Source organism: Marmota monax, unplaced genomic scaffold (genome assembly GCF_021218885.2).
Source record: "Marmota monax isolate L192 unplaced genomic scaffold, Marmota_monax_Labrador192_F-V1.1 WCK01_AAM20220418_F8-fsc00051, whole genome shotgun sequence".
NCBI classification, from domain to species: Eukaryota; Metazoa; Chordata; class Mammalia; order Rodentia; family Sciuridae; genus Marmota; species Marmota monax.
Window position 1 is genome coordinate 311,147 of NW_026695202.1, and position 25,267 is coordinate 336,413.

At 36.7% G+C, this 25,267-nt stretch overlaps 1 protein-coding gene across 1 annotated transcript in view; it reads right to left on the minus strand.

Moving 5' to 3' along the window:
* Positions 1 to 25,267, minus strand: part of Slc5a8 (solute carrier family 5 member 8) — a 48,249-nt gene that overhangs the window by 11,885 nt on the left and 11,097 nt on the right. The window contains exons 4-11 of the mRNA XM_046429726.2: positions 21,942 to 22,009; positions 20,823 to 20,977; positions 18,750 to 18,890; positions 15,755 to 15,884; positions 10,613 to 10,701; positions 9,641 to 9,753; positions 8,108 to 8,175; positions 1,158 to 1,244 (exon numbers count right to left, since the gene is read on the minus strand). Coding sequence (XP_046285682.1) covers positions 1,158 to 1,244; positions 8,108 to 8,175; positions 9,641 to 9,753; positions 10,613 to 10,701; positions 15,755 to 15,884; positions 18,750 to 18,890; positions 20,823 to 20,977; positions 21,942 to 22,009 — 851 coding nt within the window. The remainder of the gene's footprint in view (positions 1 to 1,157; positions 1,245 to 8,107; positions 8,176 to 9,640; positions 9,754 to 10,612; positions 10,702 to 15,754; positions 15,885 to 18,749; positions 18,891 to 20,822; positions 20,978 to 21,941; positions 22,010 to 25,267) is intronic.

Here is a 25,267-nt window from a genome sequence, read left to right on the forward strand (position 1 = left end):
GCCTCTCCAAAAAAGGAAGGCAGATAACCTATGGTAAGAAGAAAAATAGTATGTTATTCTCCCCACCTCCTCCTCAAAAAGGCAAATAGGACCTAATCATCTACAGCTCTTTTGGAGGACATTTGTGGTAGCAACAAATGTCAAGAACCAAAAGCTGATCTTTCTTTTTTTTTTTTCTCAGACACTCAACAAACCATTATTCATTTCATACTGCAAAGACTCTTATAAAGCTTCAACTTTCTGAGACAAAATACTCTTTAATTGTGTGAATTTCTACCAAACTAGCTTTTTCATGACACTTCATTGAGAATTTTATTAAAATTAATAACAGCCCCTATTAATATCTGCCAATTGCCCATGCCTTATAAGGAAAATATAATTCTGTATGTTGAGTCATAGTCCAATAATCACTCTACAAATATCTGCAATAACTACACATACATTCTTATTTTTTTCTTGAACTTCATCATATAGCAGAACTGAACCAGTGAACTTTCTCCTTTCAGAGAAGTAGCTTTAAGAGAAATAATGTGTATTTTATTTATTCCAAATAAAATTTAGATTTTCTAAGCCCAGACATGACTATGTAGGATAACAGAGATATTACCTCTTTCTGGATAAATATTCTTAATTATAATCACTGCTTATGAGCTAGACACCATGTTTTGATGGTAGAGTTATAAATATCAGGTGTATAATCTTCATGGTAAAAGTGGTGAAAATCTTATTACTTCTCTTTCCTGTATTATGGCTACTCACAGATATCCTCGGTTTTATTGTTCTTAAAACTCTCATGTCTAAGCCTACTGATTTCCTTCCTTAAATCCTAGCCATTAATTCTTAAGAAGGGCAAGAATATAAATGCATGAAAACTGTTTCTCCTTTAGCTACATCATGGATACTTAAATTTTCACTGTATGATTCTTGAAGTTTCCATTCAGCTTTATACACACAAGGTCCCAACAATGCATAGCCTTTCACTACCCTCCATCAAAGCATCAAAGTCAAGTGAGCAATTTCAGTCACCAAGACAAGTAACAAATGACAGATCTCAAAGCAACCATATATTTATAATGGGGGTCGGTTAGAATGGGATGTAAAACTGCCTCTTTCGTTGGAAAAGTAAACTTTTCACATATTCATTTTTTTATACTTACAATTGAGTTGGCAAAGGGAACCAAAATGCCCAAAGAAAACAAGCCCAACAGTGGTCCACCAACCATGCCAAATATGCTGAGCGCTGCCTACAAAAATAATATAAAGTTAGCAATTAGCAGCTTCAAATCCAAACAAAAATGTTTCAAAGTAATTTCATCACGATGAGGATCTGAAGTATTCAACCCCTCCTGAAAATCAGAATCAGATTCACGGCAGCCTTGTCATTGGCAAAAGGTCACTGGGACTTGGAAACTTCTGCTTCTCAATTCAGTTGTCCACCTTTTCCTTCAGGCATCCTCCAAAAAGGCATCAAAAAGCAAGAAGACAGAGTCACGAGACAGTGGGAGCCCTCGAATGGATGCCCACGTCACAGATCATCCTGTCGTAACTGGCTTCATCAGAACACGATGTTCTGATGGCGGGCAGCGCTCACTTTGCTCTGATAGTCTCAAAATACTCCTCAAAGCAAGACTGTGGATAAGCACTGCTGTTGAGCAGTGATGGGGAGGAAACTCATGTGCCATTCCTCATCCGGTTCCCTAGGGATGGGACTAGAATGAAAAATATGATTAAAACAAAGATGAACCAAATGAGGCAGAAATATATTTAAAATCTACTTGGATAACTAACATTTCCTTTGATGTAGAGATGCTAAAACCACGAGAGTGAAAAAGATTGACAATGTGAAGCATGAAGACATGCAAATAACTGAAGCTTCCAAGACATGCATGTCCCCAATAGTGTTTCTCAGTAGGGGGGAGGGGAGGATAAGGAAAGGTTGGTCAGTAAGCACCAAATTAGAGTTTTATAGGAAAAATAAGTTCTGGCATCCTGTGGCACAGAAAAAGAATGACCATCGATAATGATATGACTATGGACTGTATATTTCCAAAAAGCTTAGAAGAAATGGTAAATACTTGAAAGGATAAATATATTTACCCTCATTTGAACATCACATAATGTGTACATGTATTGAAACCCCATAAGTATGTACAACTTTACATATTAATTAGAAATAAAGAATAGACAAGAGCATAAAAAGAAGAACTGAGGACATTTTGGTTTGTCTACAGGAAAGGAGAATTAAAAAAAAAAAAAAGACTAAATCAAAGAGAGAAAATACCAAGTCAAGGAAATGCTAAAAAGTTATGGACTGTAGTATTTGATTAAAGCAAATTTTAAAGACTTTCTTGTGAGATAGAGAAAGAAGGGTGGGAACTGATGAGAGAGAAGTGGTGTTTGAGGGGATATGGACTCAAGGAAGCAATCAGGAGTGGGTTCACAGCAGAATCTATTAGACTGTGAGACAGACTCCACTGAAGATGCAAAAGATCTTTGCATCTTTTGCACACAACCCACGAAGCCAGTTATGACAGGATAAAGGCAGATATTTAAATAAGAATCTGATAGAGGAATAAGACGGTGGTTTGCAATGAATTCAGGAAGAACTGGCTTGGGGTTATAATGGTTCTGCCACAACATCTCATTGCATACAATCAGGACAGAGCCAAAAGTACTGGAAAAAGTGGGCAACGCAATAAGAGCTAACAGCAGTAATGCTGGAGAAAAGCACACTCAGAATCAGTTTATTTCATTATGGTTAGGTGTGCTGATAGGCCTGGAACTTCTGTACCAATTCATTTTCTCATATAATAAGGGACAAGATCAAACTATTTTGACAACTTGTATGCTCAAAGCAGCAACCAATCAGAACAGACCCAAGCCTGAGGATTGAAGCAAGATTCTGGAGGGCTCCAACTTTGCTCATCATTAACCTTTGTTTCTAGATCATTAAGAGGTGCAAAAGTCCCAGAGGAGGAGCCCATAGAGTCAAAAAGTACCCAAGGTGATCAGAGAAGTGGGTATTTATGTGCCAATAGCTAAATAGGTACATTCAAGCTGAATTTGCTGTCTACTTTTTCCTGGGCACTGCAGTAGGCACCAGATGTCCCATACAATGGTGAATTACAATGATATAATCCTCCCTCTCATGAAATTACAGACCACTTAGTAAAACAAACGTCAAACACATACCTGCAATAAAGCATGATAATGGAGATAATAAAGGAATTGCTAGCACTCTGGTCACATTTAGCATAAGCAAACTCAAAACTTAGCTGGGTAACAGAGAAGGTATGTCTGAATAAAAAACGTTTAAGTTAAAGGATAAACAGAACTTAAGCAGTTGAGATAGAAAAGAAGGTTGCTCTAGGCAGAGCAGGGGACCAGTGCTGGGGCACATGTGCTAAAGATGGCAAAGTACACACCAAGTTCACAAGAAACCATTCCAAAGATCAGCTATCTTCTCCATCCCAACAACTTCCAGAAGCAGGAGGGAACTTTCCAACCTAAAATAATTCTCCATAAAAATAAAGCTAACAAGGTTGGACACAGTGGTGCATGCCTGTAATCCCAGTAGCTCCAGAAGCTGAGGCAGAAGGATTTTGAGTTCAAAGCCAGCCTCATCAAAAGCAAGGTGCTAAGCAACTCAGTGAGCTCTGTCTCTAAATAAAATACAAAATAGGACTGGGGATGTGACTCAGTGGTTGAGTGTCCCTGAGTTCAATCCCCAGTACTCTCTCCCTGCAAAAAAATAATGCTGCAGGAGGGGAGGGACCCTTAGGTTAAAACAAAACAACAACAACAACAACAAAAACGAATATAGGTTTTTTCACTTCCAAGAAGATAGAGTGGACATATTCTTTTCTATTCCACTTGCTAATAAAGCTAAAAATCCTGGACATTACACATAAACTGAACATAAGAAGAAGAACATGAAAGGAATCTGAAGGGTGAGGAAAGGCAGACAGGCTACCTCAGGGCCTGACAAGCAACCTGGTGAGTTCTCTGGGTTTTCTTTTTGCTTTATATACCCAGTCTTAGGGCTAAGGAAATCAGCCAACCCAGAAAGAGCTCTAGGTACAGGAAAAAAAAAAAAACTCCAACAAAATAAAATCCTGCCCTCTGTAAACACAAGACAAGAAAGGGAATCACCTAGAAAAAGAAAAATTAGACAACAGGGCTGCTATCCATCCAAACACCACAGAATAAACTGTCACCCCACCCACAACCATACCAGTAAAATCCAAGTAGGTTGCCTATAACAGGGTTCTCCTACGTTAAATAATGTCACAGAAAGCCTAGTGGAGAATCAGGACTTTCACCAGGGTCAGCAGGAACAAAGCCACCTCCCTCATGGTTTCAGTGGACACAAGTTCCTATCATGTTTTGGGGTGTTGGAAGGTCCTAGTTTACCAGCTTCCCCGAGGTTGACTGCATTATACATTAAAGATGAGGTTCGGGAGGCTGAGACAGGAGGATTGCAAGTTCAAAGCTAGCCTCAGCAATGCGAGATGCTAACTCAGTGAGACCCTGTCTCTAAATAAAATACAAAATAGGGCTGGTGGTATTGCTCAATGGTCAAGTGCCCCTGAGCTCAATCCCTGGTACCCTTCCTCCCACCAAAAAAAAGAAAAAAAAAAAAGATGAGTCTTAGAAACCACCTCAAGCCGTTCATTCCAGCTGCATTCTTGCAAGTTAGGTAGTGGGAGCAGGTTGGTATTATGGGACAGAAATATTTAAAGGGTCAGATGATTAATTGACCTAGAGGTTCTCTATCCTGAGACCATTTTCAGAATCTGGGGGATTCTTCTCTCTTTCTTATACAAAATGCATTCAGTATAGTTACTAGGTATTTCTTTCACAGAGGGAGTTGAAGCTATTCTTGCAACGGTAACCTTTGTTCTAAGGTTTATAAAAGTTGTATTTGCTGAGGGGATTTTGTTTCTTGGAAATCCCCAGGCCAGGTTGCATCATAGTGCTGATTGACACACAGTATTAATCCTGCAAGACACTTGAGTGGGTTTATGGCTGTTATTAAGCCACGATAAGTCTCATAGTATACTACATTCCACCTCCTGACCCTGAAGAGGTCAATAACTTAGAAAGTACCTAAACTTGAAAGTATACTCCATGGCCATTCAAGTCTCAAACATATCTGCTGTTAGCACATTGAGGAGGAGTCAGTGGCATCCTCAGAATAATCTGGTAGGAACCAAACTGCATTATCAGCAGAGGGCATAGAATAGGTTCAGTGTCTAACTGAACATTAAGATAAGGAGAGAGGGGGTTCAGCTGTAGACTTAGGGCAGACTCGCCAATGGTGAGGGAAGTTTGTGGTTCAAAAGTAGTTTCAGGGTATGCATGAGTGGCAGAAGGTCAGTGAAGTCATATCCAGCAAGCTGAAAGGTTGGCCCCTGGTAGGTGACCAAAATGACCCATGGCGGAAGATGACGATAACTTCAATTCCAAGTGATCAATGAATAGTCTGGGAAGGCACAATTAGATGTGAAACATCAGACTGCATGGAACTGGAAAAGGCAGTGGGCACACTGGGGCTTGGAAAAATGGCCACATGAGGATGTAGAAGGAGTTGAACAGACCTAGTAGTAACAGGCTTGGAACTGCTTCATTACAAAGCAATGGCATGTGGGAGTGAGTCAGGAGGATTAAGAGGACTTGAAACCAAGCAATAAGCTCTGGAGATACTGTGTGTGCTATGGGTGATATCAAAGATGCTTGACCTTGGGTATGGTCCAACCAAGCCAAAGTTTGAGCCTTGTCCATCTCAAATGGCTGCCAGTCTCAACAGCTGTTTATTTAGGAGTTGGAGGCTATGCAAACAGTGGTGGAGGAGGCTCAAGAGACTACTGGGCAAATACACCAGTAAAGGCCTTACCAGGTGCCAGTGTAGTCAGGGTTGATGGATTGGTCTGTGCCACCCTCCCAGGTATAAGGCAGCAATGTTGTCAGTGAAGTCATCCTTCTAGTAGATGGAAAAAATGGTGCTCAGCTGTCTGGGTCGGTGGGTGGATGGGCCCTGTCTGCTTAAGTATCATCAGGAAGAACTCATGAGGTCTGTTGGAGATGAGCCAATCTTGGAGCACCCTTCAACATTTTACTGCCAAAAGACATTGCTCTGTCCTTATTTCACATGGCTGGATGGGTCTCATTCCATGGGCAATGGGCCTGGGGAGGCTGGAGAGTGGACCCTGGTGTTATAACTCCAGCTTCAAGACATCCTCCTGGCATAAATACCATCCTCCTCTTTGGAGACTGTCTGCCCTTACTAGATCCAGAGTGGTCTTAGTAACAACAGTGGCAGGTTTTGCCTGGTGGCACTTTCCACAGCAAAGGCATGCACAGGAGGCAGCAACAGACCAGAAAGCAGAATAAAAATCACTCACTGTGAATGTTCCACAGGGTTTCACAGATGTCTTGATCAGAGACAGTACCCAGCTACTCTTTCTCTATTCTCCCATAGAAATGAGTGTTAGTACTCACCTGCTCACTTAGTTATTCCATCCTAATTGCCAGTGGGTAGTCCTAGTTAACCCACTTCTTCAAGGGCGAGTTCTCCCCTTCTATTCAATTTGCCTTAAAGATGGGTCTTAAGTACTCTCTTACAGTGCTTTTTTTTTTCTTTTGAGGACTTTATTACTAGTAGTGAAATTCACCATAATACACATTTCCTGTTTACATAGTCTAATTCTTTTTCATGTATAAATACTAAATTTGAAGTTTGGGCCTTTTTTTAAAAAACCCTTTTAGGTAGATAAAATGCAATATGTCACTTACACTATTTTTCAATTGGGATTCTATTGAATAAGAATGTTAAGAATGCACATCTTGATCCCCATTATCTCTTTTGTTTGTGACTTAAATAATGAAAAGACAAGACATAGGTGATGAAGGGTTTTACAGTGCTCTTACAAGATAGCAGGGAAAAAAAAAAAAAAAAAGATAGCAAAAGCCAGCCAGTGGCATGGGCCAAATACACTCAGGGGTCAGACCAATTGGGAGAGTGTCCATCCAGAGACCATTCTCAGAGTCTGGGAGATCATCTCCCCCTTCTTCTATCTGTATTCAGTCCGGATCATTTACTGGGTGTTTCTTTCACAAAGGGAGTTTAAGCTACTCTTGCAAGGGTAAGTTTTTTTCCTAAGGTTTAGGAGAGTTGCATCTGTGCTGAGGTAGCCTTGTCTGCTGGAAGTCCCTGAGCCAGGACTGGAAAATCCCAGGGACAGGTTGTATTACACTGTTAAGTGACACATAGTATCCACCCTGCAAGACACTTAAGTGCCTATGGCTATCTTTAATCTTAATGCTACCACATTCGTATGCTTTATGGAGCGTACACACCAGCATATCAACGAGCTCCCTGAAGAGCTAACTGGGCCAAGTGGGGAACCTGGACTTCTACCTCCAAGTGGCAATGATGCAGTACTCTCCCTCATGCTACTGAAGTGGTATCAGAGAAAGACAGCTGAGATAGACGTTGTAAGATCCAAAGTCGCATCATATAGTACGAAAATTTCCAGGTTTCTATCAACATTCACTTTTGAGACCAAGAACCAGGAAGACCTCAGAGGATACAGACAATATGATTTAATTTATACAACATTCTCGACCTAACAAAATTATAGCACTGGAGGACAGAATGGCGATTACTAAAGGTCACGGAGGAAGTGAGACAGGAGAGAAGTAGGTGTGGCTGTGAAGGTGACCTCTGTTGGAGGGGTCCTTGTGGTGATGGAATTGTTCTGTATCTTCACTGCACCAATGTCACCATCCTGGCTGTGATGTGGTCCAATCAAGAAGTTCTCATTGCAAGATGTTTGTGCAAGATGTGACCGTTGAGGGAAACCCAGTGAAAGATATACGCAATCTCTCTGAATTATGTATTACAATTATATGTGGATCTGCAGTTATCTCAAAATAAAAAGTTCAATTTCAATTTTTTTAATTAAATAATTTAGTCATCTCTATCCCTTGATACATCCATGTGTAGATATATATTTGGAGAAAAGTCCAGAAGGATGATCATATGAACATTAAAAAAAAAAGAATTTAGTGATTAAGACTTTAACCTTTGGGGGTCAGCTCTTACCTGTAACAAAGTTCCCATGAGTGACGCCAGAGCAGCCATTCCAATACACAGAGCCCCATACAGCACACCTAGATGCATGATTTAAGAGGCAGGGTAAAATTTCGACCCAGAGAATTGGAATTGTCAATAGAATAGGCTACTGCATTTCTGAATCAAAGTGAACAATATGACTCAGGAAAGACGGGCCACACGCCTTGGGTCCAGCAAAACAAGGAAAGAGGTATGTTCCTACAAGGTCAGCAGGGTACAAACAGGACAAATAAAGCCCTTCTATTGTGTCTCAGGATTAGTTATATCAGTAGATTACATAAGGAAAGAATCCCTAGAATTAACTACAGGGATTTTAAAACTAAGAACTATTGTGTTATTAATTTAATCCTCCATAAACATTTGTCTATAAAGGAAGGCTCAGGTCTCTGTGTTCAGCCTGCCAGATCTCTGATCCAGACAATCAGGCAGGAGAGGAGACTCATAAAACATCAGAAATTGGACTCTGCCTACCTTCGGCATTCATTTCTCCTGGGAAGGGCAATCCACACCAGGGGATTGAAATCTTAGGCCCTCATAATCTCCATTAGCATCCCCAAGATTTTCTTGTTAAACTTGCAAAGCAAGGTCACTTCAGGAAAAATATATTTCCTCTTCTACCAACTTATTTTATCTAAATTTCTTTATGGAAATTCTCCAGCCACCACCAGTTGTGTCAGGCTGTGCAGACCATGGGATTTTTTTTTTTTTTTATTTTTGGTATTTTCCATATTTTCTCCACGTACATCTGTTGCTTTTAGAACTAGGAAACTATTATTCCCTCAATTTTTTTATTTTGAAAAATCCATCCAGCAAAAATTACCTGAAATTACCATATAATTTCCCATGCTGAAATTCAAAATATAGGGAAAAAATGAATGGGAAATTTCTTATCATGTAAAATTAATACATTCCTTATGTTTTGTTATCCTATCTTATTTATACTAGTACCCACTCCTTTGCTAAGTACATTAATTATTTGAAAAGAGTTTCTATTGCAATGATTTTTCAGTGCCTCTCAGTCCTGATATAAATAGTATTTCCAATATGTTTAGCTTGATTCTTCTCCATTTGATAGGTTATTAACAGTCACCATTATGGTCAAAATTATTGGAAAAACATTCAAATTATCTGTCCTGTTCTTGTTTATGATGTCCTTAAAGTTTATTATCAACATAATGAGTTCATAAAACCATTAAAAATGAATGAAAAAAAGAATGAAAATCTGACATATGTTAGCAAGCTGATTTGTTATTAATCATCATCAAGGACAGCCAAATAGATCCCTGGGAATTGTTCTGGATGATCCACCAACAATTAAACCTTAGAAGTATCTCCCAAATCTTGGTTACAAATACGGTCATGTCTGCATTAAGCCATAGGAAATACACACACACACACACACACACACTCAGAGGTACTATATTTTTTCAGAGGAAAAGAATTTCTAGTACCTCAAAAAAGTCATCTCCGAGCTAAAATGGAATTGTGAATATAAAAACTTACTCATTCCTTGGGAAATCCAAGACAGAGACCTTTCTGAGAGTGACCGGAAGCGAGGCTTGATCAGATCTTCCACAGTTACAGCTGCTAAGGCATTAATGCTGGAAGACACTGTGCTGAAAGGGGAAAAAACATTTTAAGTCATAATATTTTAATTTTGAAAAATACTTTTGGTGGGAATAAAAAAGAAGGAAGCAAGTTGACACTTCTAAAATGTAACCAGATTGCCAAGTTATCTTCAGTGATCACAGCATCCTCTATCTGGAAGCTGTTATCATCCAAGAATGATTCAAACAACAACCACAGGCTAAATAGTAAAAGAGAAAGGATAAGTTAATGTTTCCTCTACTTTCCAGTTAACCCTCTGTCTATAAAAAGAATCTACATATATTACTCAGTTTTATCTTATAACGATATTAAAATATATTTTTGTACATAGAAAAGACTGTTCTCAATCCTTAGTAATATATGCCCTAAATATCAATCTTATCAATTTATTAACATATACTGTACATGTTGATGATAACAATCCCCTGGAGCAAACATAAGAAGAAAGTGCAATGAGTAAGTTCAATAATAAAACACAAGACTATATACAGTGAATATTATTCAATTAAGAAATCTAATTTGTTAGTTGACTATGCTTCAGCCACATGCATGTTTTAAACATGACTAGAGGCACCCATATTTGATGATCAGTGAAAGGAACCTTCAAGTGATCATTTCTGTGACCCTATAGGATATGCTATGGTATATTAGAGATCAGAAGCCAGGTTGAAAGTGGGGTCTGATGACAAAGGGTGCTACTCCACAGAGATAAGAGAGTCAGACCAACAAGAGAGGATACATGGAGAAGTTTGCCTGTTTGGGGTCATCTGTGTCATGTCTAGAATGCAGCTTTTTCACCCAAAGTAACCGACAAGAAAAGAAAGATGCCTATAGGAAATAACATGCTCACAGGGTCATAGTTCATACCTCAGTGTTCCACTGTAAGCACAGGCCACAAAAAGTCCAGGAACTCCCGGATAATCTCGCAGAATATCCAGTACCAGATAAGGCATGAGCTGAAAAATTCCAAAATTTACGCCTAAAAATTATTTGTAATTGAATAAAATCAATGAATACCTAATGTATCTGTGTTTTTTCATAAACAGAAGGAGCTACTTCACATAACTAAAATTTTCAAACACATAAAACTTTAATAGCTTTAATTGCTAACACTTAAAGAAACAAAAGACAGTTAAGTACACAAGCTATGGAGTCAGGTAGATATGGTTTCGATTGCTTAATTTCTCCGAACCTAGGTTCCCCCATCTCTAAAAAGGGTAATATAATAACAACTCATTGAGATACTGTAAAAGGTAAGTTACATAATCTAGGTAGATCTTTTAGAATAGAACATGGAATATAATAAATGCTCAATAAAAGCAGCTCTTAGTTTATGAAATAGTAAGAGCCATTCTTTTTTTTCTATATCAAAATGAATTTTATTTATTTATTTATTTATTATTAGTTGTTCAAAACATTACAAAGCTCTTGACATATCATATTTCATACATTTGATTCAAGCAGATTATGAACTCCCATTTTTACCCTTATACATATTGCAGATTCACATCGGTTACACATCTACTTTTTAAATACTGCCATACTAGTGTCTGTTGTATTCTGCTGCCTTTCCTATCCTCTACTATCCCCCCTCCCCTCCCCTCCCATCTTCTCTCTCTACCCCATCTACTTTAATTCATTTCTCTCTCTTGTTTTTTTCCCCTTTCCCCTCACTTCCTCTTATATGTAATTTTGTATAATAATGAGGGTCTCCTTCCTTTACCATGCAATTTCCCTTCTCTCTCTCTTTCCCTCCCCGCTCTCATCCCTGTTTAATGGTGATCTTCTTCTCATGCTCTTCCTCCCTATTCTGTTCTTAGTGCCCTCCTTATATCAAAGATGACATCTGGCATTTGTTTTTTAGGGATTGGCTAGCTTCACTTAGCATAATCTGCTCTAGTGCCATCCATTTCCCTGCAAATTCCATGATTTTGTCATTTTTTAGTGCAGAGTAATACTCCATTGTGTACAAATGCCACATTTTTTTATCCATTCATCTATTGAAGGGCATCTAGGTTGGTTCCACAGTCTAGCTATTGTGAATTGAGCTTCTATGAACATCGTTGTAGCAGTATCCCTATAGTACGCTCTTTTAAGGTCTTTAGGGAATAGTCCAAGAAGGGGAATAGCTGGGTCAAATGGTGGTTCCATTCCCAGCTTTCCAAGGAATCTCCATACTGCTTTCCAAATTGGCTGCACCAATTTGCAGCCCCACCAGCAATGTACAAGTGTACCCTTTTCCCCACATCCTCGCCAGCACTTGTTGTTGTTTGACTTCATAATGGCTGCCAATCTTACTGGAGTGAGATGGTATCTTATGGTGGTTTTGATTTGCATTTCTCTGACTGCTAGAGATGGTGAGCATTTTTTCATGTACTTGTTGATTGATTGTATGTCCTCCTTTGAGAAGTGTCTGTTCAGGTCCTTGGCCCATTTGTTGATTGGATTATTTGTTATCTTATTGTTTAATTTTTTGAGTTCTTTGTATACTCTGGATATTAGGGCTTTATCTGAAGTGTGAGGAGTAAAAATTTGTTCCCAGGATGCAGGCTCCCTATTTACCTCTCTTATTGTTTCTCTTGCTGAGAAAAAACTTTTTAGTTTAAGTAAGTCCCATTTGTTGATTCTTGTTAACTCTTGTGCTATGGGTGTCCTATTAAGGAATTTGGAGCCCGACCCCACAATATGTAGATCAGAGCCAACTTTTTCTTCTATCAGACGCAGAGTCTCTGATTTGATATCAAGCTCCTTGATCCATTTTGAGTTAACTTTTGTGCATGGCGAGAGAAGGGGATTCAGTTTCATTTTGTTGCATATGGATTTCCAGTTTTCCCAGCACCATTTGTTGAAGATGCTATCCTTCCTCCATTGCATGCTTTTAGCCCCTTTATCAAATATAAGATACTTGTAACTTTGTGGATTAGTCTCTGTGTCCTCTGTTCTGTACCATTGGTCCACCCGCCTGTTTTGGTACCAGTACCATGCTGTTTTTGTTACTATTGCTCTGTAGTATAGTTTGAAATCTGGTATCGCTATACCGCCTGATTCACATTTCCTGCTTAGAGTTGCTTTTGCTATTCTGGGTCTTTTATTTTTCCATATGAATTTCATGATTGCTTTATGTATTTCTACAAGAAATGCCATTGGGATTTTGATTGGCATTGCATTAAACCTATAGAGAACTTTTGGTAATATCGCCATTTTGATGATGTTAGTTCTGCCTATTCATGAACAGGGTATATTTTTCCATCTTCTAAGATCTTCTTCTATTTCTCTCTTTAGGGTTCTATAGTTTTCATCGTATAAATCTTTCACCTCTTTTGTTAGGTTGATTCCCAAGTATTTTTTTTTTGAGGATATTGTGAATAGGGTATTTTTCCTCATTTCCATTTCAGAAGTTTTGTCTCTGTTATACAGAAATGCCTTTGATTTATGCGTGTTGATTTTATATCCTGCCACTTTGCTGAATTCATTTATTAGTTCTAGTAGTTTCTTTGTAGACCCTTTTGGGTCTTCTAGGTATAGAATCATGTCTGCCGCAAATAGTGATAAGTTCTTCAATAGTGATAAGTTCTTCTTTTCCTATTTTTATGCCTTTGATTTCTTTCGTCTGTCTAACTGGTAAGAGCCATTCTTAAGGAAACATTTTACACATATCTGTGTTTAAGAAAGTAGCATCCTCTTTGTTTGGTACCTCAAGGCTATTTAATGAACTTCAGTCACTGCTCAAGACTAAAGACCAAATTTGACTTGCACATAGTGATGGGTAGAGTGTGACATCAGGAAATCTCTGAAATGTGTTCTTTACAGAGTTATTGATACCAAGTGCTTTCTGATAATGTAAATGTTTAAAATAAATATTAAATAAGGATGGGCAGGTATATGACTTTAAGACTATATTTATTACTTGGCCATCTTTCTGAAACATTACTTTTTTAATCAAAAGAGTCCTGAGTGGACAATTTGATAGAAAGTATGCTTCATTTGCATTGAGCCTTTATTGATTACTTGTCCCACAGTGAAGAATAGAAGTCATGCTCTGTATTATCAGCTTCTACAGCCTCTATGGTTTCTTTTAGCAACAATGTATGGATGGGAGATGGAAGACCTTTCTCCACTATTGAAAAGATCTCTGTTATTTTAGAAATACTTTCTTCACCTTCTCTGAAGCTTATAAATTCTTTACTCTCAAAAAAAAGAAAGAAAGAAAAAGATAGAACTTCTTCCCAAATGAAATCAAGACCCAATTTTCCCAAGATACTTTTAAAAGTTTAACTTTAAATAGTATTCCATCATTAGCAAAAGTAAAATATCTATCATTAGTATCATAATGAGGTCCAAAATTTTTTACCTTATGATCAATTTCCCCCAAAAAATAACCAGTATGATTCCTTCATACTCTGAATGACTCCCTCAGGTATAGGTAGAATCAATGAGATAAGGTTGCTAGGCAAGAAAATAGTAAAATTATATCTAGACACTAGATGTGCTTGCCTGGGCTGTGTACCATCAGTGTAGTGGAGACATATCTTTGCACTTCTGAGGATAACATTTGATCTGATCATCCACTGACTCTGTCTAATTAGTATTGTGTCCTCAGTGAATGTCCTCGTTGAATTCATTCTTAACTAACAACACAGTACTAGAAGCATCTATTGTGGTGGTGGTGATGGGAGGGGTGGTCTCAGCAAGAGTTCTCTAGATGCAAGAAGCAAGATGCTTTGAATATAGTGTATAACAAGGAGTCTCAAAAGTAAGATGTTCTGGAGTTTTTTTGTTTGTTTGTTTTTGTTTTGTTTTATTTTGTTTCTTGCCCCAGGGTAAGGGAAATACATATTGAAAACATTCTTTAAATCCTTGTTTGTCTTAATGATACAAACCATAGATGATAAATACTTACAAAAATCAAAAAGTTCTTGATTTGAAAGAATATAACAAAAAAGTGCCTCCATCTTCAGGGTATATGAGAACTTCAGAGGGAATGTTTATCAAACAGATCAAGTTAAAATGGGGTTGAGACATGCAGCTTCAAGAAGCTGTCATTTAATCATCCCACAAAGATTTATTTTTCTTGAAGTAAATAAAGCATTTGCATCCACAAAAAATTGAGTCTTGTTTTCATCCTATGAGGCCCCTGGATGCTGGATGTATAAGCAAGTCTTAGTAATTTTGGCAAGAACACAGGCTTTTTGGAGTCAGGTACTCTCGAGTTTGAATTCTAGCTACACTCTTTGAAAGACAATGCATGGCACAGAGGTTCACAGGACTCCAGTGGCAGCCTGTCTGGGTTTGAATCCTGGCTCCAGATTTACGAGATAGTTACTTTAACTCCTCTCTACCTTAGTTTCCTCATCTTTGAAAGGGAGATAATCATAGTCCCTAACTCAGAGCACAGCTGTGAAAATAATAAAAAAATTAAAATTTATATAAAGCACCCGTGATGGTACCTGGCCCATGGTATCTGCTAAGCACTCCTAGTTATTCTTATTTATTAGCCTCTCTGAAATTCATTTTATCATCTATAAAATTAGGATTACAGGCTTGTGAGAATTAAATGAAGCATGAAAAACTCTGGACACAGAATCTCATTAAATAGTTAGTACTCAACCCATGTTTACTTACGAGATCTGTTTCTCTTTGATTTAAAAACCAGAAGATAAATTGTTTATAAGTGAGCAATCTAACATCTCCCACCAAATGTTCCACAGGACCACAGTTTGTATGTAGACTTTTTTTCAACTATGTTTACATTTCTACTCCTAGCCCTGAGTTATTTCTATTTAACACCTGGCCTGAAATTTTTCCAGGTATTTCAACATTTTAATGTTAGATACAGCACTCTTCATTTTTGCTCTATCTGCTAAAATACATTTTGGCCAAATGCTTTTGAAATATGGTAAAACTGTGCACATTTGCTCTTTCCTATGAAGACAAGGACTCTTCCTCCCCCTGACAGATATGCTTTTATAATGTCTCTAATGCATGTGTGAAGAAGACATGGCGTCAAACCTGGTCTGCTGCAGACACTTTCTTGGCTGTCCAAGGGTCACAGTCATGGTACCTGGAATACAGGGCAAGCCCACAAAATACTGAGCAGACGAGGATTATCCAGAGTCCCACAAGATTGATGTAGAGAGACCTAAAGAAAGGAAAACAAAGCCTCAAATTGAAATTGTAATTTCTATTCCCAAGATTAAGAAAACTGTTGCTCTAACAGGAGAGAGCTTCAAGATAATATTCAACAAATGTACATTAATTTTGGGTTACCAAATTACACTTTTAAAAGTCTAGTCTAATCTTCTGCTTCAACATATACCTGGAAATATTTATAACAGTTGATGTTTTCCATTGAATGAGAGTTGCCTCTTGGTTGGAATTCCACGGGCATTGGTAGCTTTATAATGGTATCTAATTATACTAGTTTGGATCCTCATGTCATGAAGTAAGTATTTTAATAGGCAACAGAGCAGTAAATGTTACTTATTTTCCCTTTAAAAGTAATGTAATTATAAACTACTAAGTATGGTTAGCATTTATATAGCTACTCACCAAACTTGTTTCAAAGTAGTTCACAAGACTGCCCATTTAAGTATGAAAGAAAACCTTGTATTCCCTGAACAGGTTCTTCCCAAGTCAAGTTCAGCATTATAACTTTTACTGCATGCTCCAGGAGAGTTTATACTCAGCCCTGAGCATACACTGGCTCTGCATATGGGATCTTGAACAAGTAACCTAGACTCTGTGATCCTTAGATTCTTCCCTTACATCTGGAGATATACTTCCCCTGTCACAGAGCTACAAGATTAAACAAAACAGTATATTTCATATAGCACAATACTTGGCATATAATAAATACTTGTTAAATGGTGGTTATAGCTATTATTGCTGTAAATGTCATTGAATGCTTTGTCTTAATAATCTGTTGACTAGTAAGTATTTCTCTCCTCAAGGTGGCTATGTTATCTTTCCCAATGGGTCTGGAATGGAAAATATCATGAACTACCTTAGCCTGAAAATAAGTATGTGCCTCAAAATCATGCCTCCTTCTCTAAAGGGAGCCTGTATCCAATAACTAGAGGATTCAGAGGTTTAAAGGCCCAGTTCCCTCACTCTTTAACTTGGGACCAATCTGAAGTCCCCAGGACCAGAGCTCCCCTTGTGGCCTCTACTGAGACTGCATTACAGTCTACCCTCTCCCTCTGGCCAATCCTGCTTCCTAAGCCTTCCCTTATATAAGTTGTGGCTCCCTAATAAACTCTTGCCGTGTTAACTTTCATCTCAGAGTCTGCTTCCTAGAGAACCCACGCTGCAATAGGTACCAAGCAACAGATTGCTAGCTTTTTCCTTTAAATTCACTAGTTTCACCATTTTTCTTTTTTGTCTAAAAAGTGCAAGTAACTGCATCTTATCTCCAATTCATCAAAATTATACTCACTCTAATGTTCAAACACCTCCCTCACTCATATCTGAGTTCAAAGCTGCTAGAACAAAATTATTTTATTAAACTTTAATAGTATTCAAATAGCTTGATTATCCACGTTATTGTCCCTTATCAATCAACAGCAGTAGGCCTAGGCAGCAGTATTAGAAATCAGTGGAAACGGGTCTCCTGGGATCAGATAGTCTTCTTGTTTAGGAGACTTATTGGGTTATCTGAAGGAACTTGATTCAGTTATAAAATTTGTTTCATATTCTAAAAGAAACCAAAGAGGAAAAACTTCCTTGGCTGTCCAAGAAAGTGGACAATTATACTTAATAATTGACATAAATAATTGATACAATTACTTTAGGAGCAACCTTGGCTTTAACACAGATTAGAAGTCCAACAGACTATCATATCTATATATAAATTATATTATTTCAAGACTTAAAATGTCAGAATTCCTAAGCTCACCTTTGAGGAATTCCATATCCAGTTATTAAATCCACATTTACATAGACCTTTCATTGTGGAGTTTTCCAAAGACTTAGATAATTTCTAAACCAATTGACTCTGAAAAATTGACTCCTTTGAGTAAAATAGAATTGCCAGGTTTTTTTCCCACTACCCCAACTACCCTGTGCTTTTAATCTATTTGGAATTTTTAGGTCCCTAAATGCATGTAAGCAAGTCAATCTTATTTGCCAACATGGGGAATGAGGGTCACCAACCTGATCTGAGGCCAGCTACCATCTTATAGTCTTTGCTCTAGCTAAGATGGGCTTAAGAGACCCTGGCCCTGCTGGCCTTACTACCCTGTGCTTTTGTCCAAATCCCCCCATCAACCTGTAACACCTTCCCACTCTTCTCCACCTGCCCAGATTACGATCATCCATTCTGCCAAGTCAACAGGAATCTCCACCCACCCTCTGCCTTCACATTAAAACAGCTGAAGTAGAAAAAGGAATTAACACTTACTAGACCCCACCATACATGTGCCAAGCACAGTATTTTTTAAAACTTTCCATGAGAATTATGGTATTTCTTACATTCGTTTCATAAAATTAGAAACTGAGACTCAGAGAGAATAAGTAATTTTTCTAGGATCATTCAAGCAGTCAACAATTCGAGAAGGGTTATAAAGTCATGACTGAGCTTGAAAATAAAATATAAGTTACCATATATATACTTTGGAACATTTCTTCTGTTATATTATTTCATGGAACTATTATATCTCTCTAATATTATTTCATTTTTATATACTTGATATTAGGTTCCCTTATGACAAGGGCCATATATTTATATTTTATTCCCTATACATCCTTATATAAATGGATGCATAAGAACTGATTATTTATTTGATAAAGCTTGTTTTACTTAATAATTGACATAAATACTTTCAAATATCTAATTTTAAACCTACAGTACCACTTTGTTCTGCTTGGTCCTTTTGTAATCAAGTATATAATTTATCTCCTGGAATTTCATGACACTTAAGATTTCAACTTGAGCTAAATTTGACTTATGAAATGAGTTCCCACAATTAATAGTTATTAATGATTCATACACCACAGTTTGGCTTACAGCTTTGCCTGGAATCTGCTTTTACAGGAAATGTATCTCTGTACTTGTGACTGGTTGGTACCGTAGATGCTGGTCCATGTGAAAGTCCCTCCTATAATAATTGTCCAGAACGTGTGTCTTTGCAGAGGGTTAGGATTAAAGCTAAATGAAAAGAAGCAGAAAACAAAGCTGAACTATTGAAAAAGGACTAAAGAAAATCTTTCTAGAATATTTTTGGAATCATATATCTCTAGACATACCAAGGATGTACAAATTTATTAAGTAATATAAAAGATAGAAATATTTCTAACTTAAATTCCATGAAATAAAAATTGTTGTTTTAAGAGATTTGGAAATTCAAGATAGGATTATAGAGAAATGAATATTCTGATCATTCTGAGCATTTAGATAAGTTTTTCTCCCATGGTCTTAGTAAACTATTGTAAATGAAGTGTGCCATACTGCAATCACAGGAGAGAGACAGACAGAGACAGAGGTATTCCTAAGTGCACCACAGCAATAAATATAGTACTGAAGTGAACACAAAACTAACAGATTTTGTGTATATAATTCCTTTTTTTGTACATGTACAGTCATAGTTTTAGTTTATATTCATGCTCAAGAAATAGTTTAAAGATTTTCACTTGCTAAAACTAACATGTCCTTATAATCATATTTTCTTAAACTATTGTGTGCACAAGCTAAATATTAATAGTTTAGAACTACTTAATGACATGTACATAAGTCCAAAATGTTGTTATAAAGAAAGCTTAACCTGGGGCTGGGATTTTGGTTCAGTGGTAGAGTACTTGCCTAGCATGTGTGGGGCACTGAATTCTATACTCAGCATCATATATAAATAAATAAAGGTCCATCACCAACTAATAATTCTGTGATTTTCATCCTTTTCTTCATTCATCTCAGAGCGACATTTTGTCCACCATGTTCTCAAAACAATTCAGAATAAGAAGGAAAACACTTGAGAATTCTGAATTACAATAGGACTTTTCATTATTACTTAATGGTTGGCAATCTTCCAAGTTAAGGTCACAAAAACATCTAATTTTATTTTTAAAAATATCATATTGAGGGCTGGTGCTGTGTGGCTTAGCTCCTGGCATCCATTCCCCCCTCTTCTGGTGAGCACAACCCAGGTTTACTTTGGGGAAACTCTCAGTTCTCCATTGTAGTCTAAATGGCTATCTATCAGTCAAAATAGCCATTGTTTTGATTTCAGGTGGGTTGAAATATCTTCATTTTCTTCATTCCATGATTTTTATTCATGTGTGTATGTGTGCTTCTGGGGATCAAACCTAGGGCCTTGCACATGCTATGCAACTGTTCTGCCACTGAGCTATAACCAGCCCTTTAAAAATATTTTTGAAACAAAGTCTCACAAAGTTGTCCAAGATATCCTTAACTTGCAACCCTCTTGCCCCGGTCGGCCAGGTAACTAGAATTATAGGCATGTGCCACTGCACCTGGCTTCCACTTTTTTTTTTTAAACAGCACAGCTGTTTAAGACACATTATATCCTGTGCTACACTGTCACTTGAGGCATCAGCCAAAACTTTTCTAGTTGATTTTCAGAAATAATATACAGGGGCACATACCTAAAATAATAATGTATAGTAATAATATGTCATATTAACATACTACATATTGCCAAGGTAATTCAAAAGAGAAATCCTTGGCAATGTTTGAAATGAAGAATGATCAAAAAGGAATCGCTGCCTTTAAGTATTTGTCTCCCAAGAGACATTCTTTTCTTATTTTTCCAATATCTTTTCCCTTATCACCTTATTTCACTTTTCAACCTGTTCCAGACTTTGGTTGTCTGCAAGAAAATAATTTCTTTTTTCTTTTCAGGAGGAAGTATTATCCTAACACCAGGCAACTAAGAACCGTATGACTACTTTAACCACCTATAAAGCTGGTGGGATCCTCACACATTTACTCACCAGTTTCAACTTGCTGCATCAAATCATTAGTTGTTTGTTAGCTTGCTTTCTAACATAAACCTACTATTTCAATAAAGGGAAAACAAAAGGTATATTCTGTTAACTGTTAACCAAGAGGTAAATAGCAACTTACTTCCAGAAGTTTAATCTTCCACCATTATAGGCATCATTTAAAATCCCATTGATGCCACCTTGAATCACTGCAGACTGTATAATCACAGATGCAAATCCAGCTATCATGATTCCAACTTGAAAAACATCTGTCCAGATAACTGCTTTAAGACCACCCTTCAAGGGAAAAGTGTATTGGGATTAATGCTTCTGTAAAATATCATTAAGTGTCTACGTACTTATACACTGTGCTGTACAAAAGTGAAGCAAACATGGATCATGAACAAGAAATGCACTCAAGAGAGATGATCAGGTTGGGAGAATCTTTAAAATTAAGGAGCTATTTAAGCCAAGCTTTCAGGCATAAGCACAGGCAAAGATAGAAAGTTCTCCCAGTACAGAAAATAGCTTGGGCAAAAGCATAGACTGACCAGCATACTACATGGCCTGTGAATGTGGGGAGATATGTATTTTAGAATGGAGTGAAGTGGCATGGGCAGATTGTTAGGAAGCAAATTCAGAGTTGAATTGCATAAGTCAACATTGTGGAATTTATCCTATAAGCAGGGCTGATTTCCAATCAGTATGCACCCATATTGGTTGTTGAAATACTAAAATCTTTTTTTCACAAGCCTTTCTAGCTCCTATGACCTGAGCTTCATAAGCCCCTGCCTGAGGACCACATCTTCTACAATATCCAACAACTAAAGGGTTGATACCTGGAATACCAAGATCCCATAAGATTTGTACCAGTGCTAAGGATCAGCACCTCTGCTAATTCCAGTGTCCTACCATAAAGTTTTTTTTTTACATATTTTGTCACTCTTCCCTATGGACAATGGTAAGTTATCATAGTTTTCTGTGATGAGAAAAGCTATAACTTAATAGCAGTAAGGAAAATCAGGAGATAATAGGAACCAATGCCACAGGTCATATGAAAGAAAAAATTTTCAGTTTAATCCATGTTCTACAAAGAATCAAATTTTACCCCAAGCCAATGTTTCTTACCAAAGTTAGACTGTGGTACTCAGGAACAAAAGAGTAAGTATGAACAACCAGATTGCAGTACACAACTACTAGAAATTTCAATTTTGCAAATCAAGTAAGTAGATTAAAAGGGGAAATAATATATTTGACATACCAGCGTGCAGTAGAATGTGCAGACCACCCCAGTTGCCACTACCGCACCCCACAGATCAAATCCTGTGACTGTAGAAGAAAAGAGCATGCATACATAACTGAAATATGCATAACAACACTTCTCAAAAATTATCATGGAGGAACATGATCTCACTGACTGAGAACCTACCTCTATACTCACTTGCCTAAAACTAGAAAAAAAAATCTCATGTCACACAAATTATATTTGATGAGTTAATGGACATGGTTGTAAATTCTACTCTCAGACACCATACCCAGATCCAACATTTGCTAAATTTAATATGTAGAAAAGCATGTATGTTGTATCTAATCTAAGAAACTGATTCTGTGAAGTAGCTGTTCAGACTGAAAGGGGTCAAGATATTTACTATCTTTCCCCAGTAGATGTGGTTCAGATAGACATATGATTTTGCCAATCCTTGAAAGATACATGCTTATTAAAATGGGACTTAGATGGAGAAAAGTATATATAGTTTGATCCTATTTATCTGAGAAGTGAAGTCTTTGTTACATTTTTTAAATGGAAGGATAAATCTAAAACAAACAGAAAAATTAGCTACCAATGAGAGAGGAAGGAAACTGGATAGAGGAGACAGGAATATAAATAAATTTGACTTCTCTGAACATATTTTGGTGTGTAGATATAACTTTAGAACTGCATACATATTCTATATAATTATTAAAAACTGAAATTAAAAAATAAACTCCTTCAAAGTGAGAACAAAATGAAATAAACTGAACCTAGTTGTATATCAAGTTTGTGGCATAAACACACAAGACTTTAAAACACAGTAATTTTTATAAATCCCTTCTGGGACACAAACTACAAAGAACAAAATTTTAACCATTTTTTCCATCATATTATTAGTTACAATATTGGAATTTCTATTAATCCTCAATAGTTCTCAACTTTGCACAATAAAATCACCGAAGGAAATTTGTAAATCCCAATGACTGGGTCACTCAATAGGCCAATTAACTCAGAATTCTGGGGATAGAAACCCAGGGATAAATATTTTTAAAAGCTCCCCAAGAGTGTGCCCAATGCACAATCAAGGTTGAGAAATCAAGAGACAACCTGAAGAGGCCTCTTCTAAAAAAAATTGGGACAGTATCAGCATCTATAATAATACCAATCCATAATGGTATGAAATAACATCCAATATTTAAGTCATAAATTCATAATGATAATATTTTTTAAATCTAAGCCCTTAGGAGGATAGTAGGAAACCAATTTATTGTATTTATTTATTTTGGGATGTTGGGATTGAACCTAGGACCTTGTACATGCTAAGTATGTGTTCTACCATTGAGCTATACCCTCAGCCCTGCAGCTTATTAATTTTAAAATTGATAAGCAAGTAATAAGACATTTTTCTGCCTTTCCTGTACAAACTATTTTTCAGAATAACCCAATAAAAACCAAGATAAAGTTTATCTTTAGAGAAGTGTTTCTTTTAATTAATAAAGAAGAAATAATAGAATTAAAATGTCCCATTTTATAAGCCTTAATTAACTAATAAAACTATAGTTTATATACATTACCTAGGAAATATTTTCAAAAGGTTGCACTGCAGTCTAAAATGCAGTCTGAAATCTAACTACTACTATTTACAAGAAAAGCCAAGGACTTGAGAAACATTAAACCTGATGTGTGAGCAATCAGTAAAATAAAAATCCTGGAAAACTTGATAGAACAAATAACATAGTTTCTGCAAAAGATAAATATCAAGGGGATAAAAAAAGATGAAGTAGGTTATTAATTAGAGAGACTTGAAAAAGAGCTTCATACTCTATTCAGTAAAAACTGACAGAATGGGAGAAATAGAAAAATCAGTAGCTATATTTCTAAATTTGAAGTGATTGACAGAACAAGTTTTCAAAAATCTGCCAAGATACAGAATATTTGAAGAACATTATTAACCAACAATCACACAATATACATATTCTTTTCAGGAGCACGTGGAATGACAGAAAGAGAAACCATATCTTGAGCCATAAAGCAAATTTCAATACATTCCAAAGGAATAAAATCATAATAGTTCTCTCACTAAAACAGCATTAATTTAGAAATCCATAACAAAATAATACATTATAAAATTTCCAAGTATTTGAAAATCAAGCAACACATTTCTTAATAATTCATTGATAAATTGTAAGAGGAATTAGAAAATACTTTTAACTGAATGATACAATAAGAATGTAAGCCTTAAAAATCTGTGGGATGCAGACAAAGCACTGCTTAAAAAGAATGCAAACTTTAAATTGTTCACATTATAAAATAGGAAAATTTTTAAATCAGTGACATAAATTTCTACCTTAGGAAGCTATAAAAGCTAAACTTGAAATAAGCAAAAGAAAAAATATATCCATAAAAATGATTTAAAATGTATCTTAACAGTCACAGGAATAATTAGAATGGCCATTACTAAATATATAAGCAAGGATAAAAAGAGGATATTCCAGACAATTTAGTGACAACTAAGTTGGTAAATTAGAAAGATGGATGGATTTTCTAAAAAACACAATTTATCAAACTTTATTCCTAAGAATTAGGAAGCATTAATAACTATATTTAATAAAGAAATAGAATCCATAAATCAAAATCTTTCCACAGAAACCAATAAACATCAGGCCCAGATGCCTTCTCTGTAAACTCTATAAAGCATTTAAGAAAGAAATATACAACTTTATACAAATTCATTCAAAAAATATAGGAAGGAGCCAGTCATGGAGGTGCATGCCTGTAATCCCAATGGCTTGGGAGGCTGAGGCAGGAGAATCTCAAGTTCAAAGCCAATCTCAGCAAAAATGAGGCATTAAGCAACTCAGCAAGACCCCATCTCTAAATAAAAATACAAAACAGAGTTGGGGGTGTGGCTCAGTGGTTGAGTTCCTCTGAGTTCAATACCTGGTACCATCCCCAAAAAATATATAAGAGGGAACACTTCCCAACTCATTTATGAAGCTAATATAACTGATACAAAAATCTGACAAAGAGGGCCGGGGTTGTGGCTCAGCGGTAGACTGCTTGCCTAGTAAGTGCAAGGCCCTGGGTTCGATCCTCAGCACCACATAAAGATAAATTGTATTGTGTCCAACTACAACTAAACAAACAAACAAAAATCTGACAAAGACATTATGGGAAAAGGAAACTTCAGAGTTCTCATGAACTCTAAAAATCCTTAACAAAATATTAGCAAATTGAATTCAGTAATATGTAAAAGGGACAATACCTTATGATCAAGTGTGGTTTATCCCAAGAAGGCAAAACTGATTTAACAATCAAAAGTTAATCAATGTAAC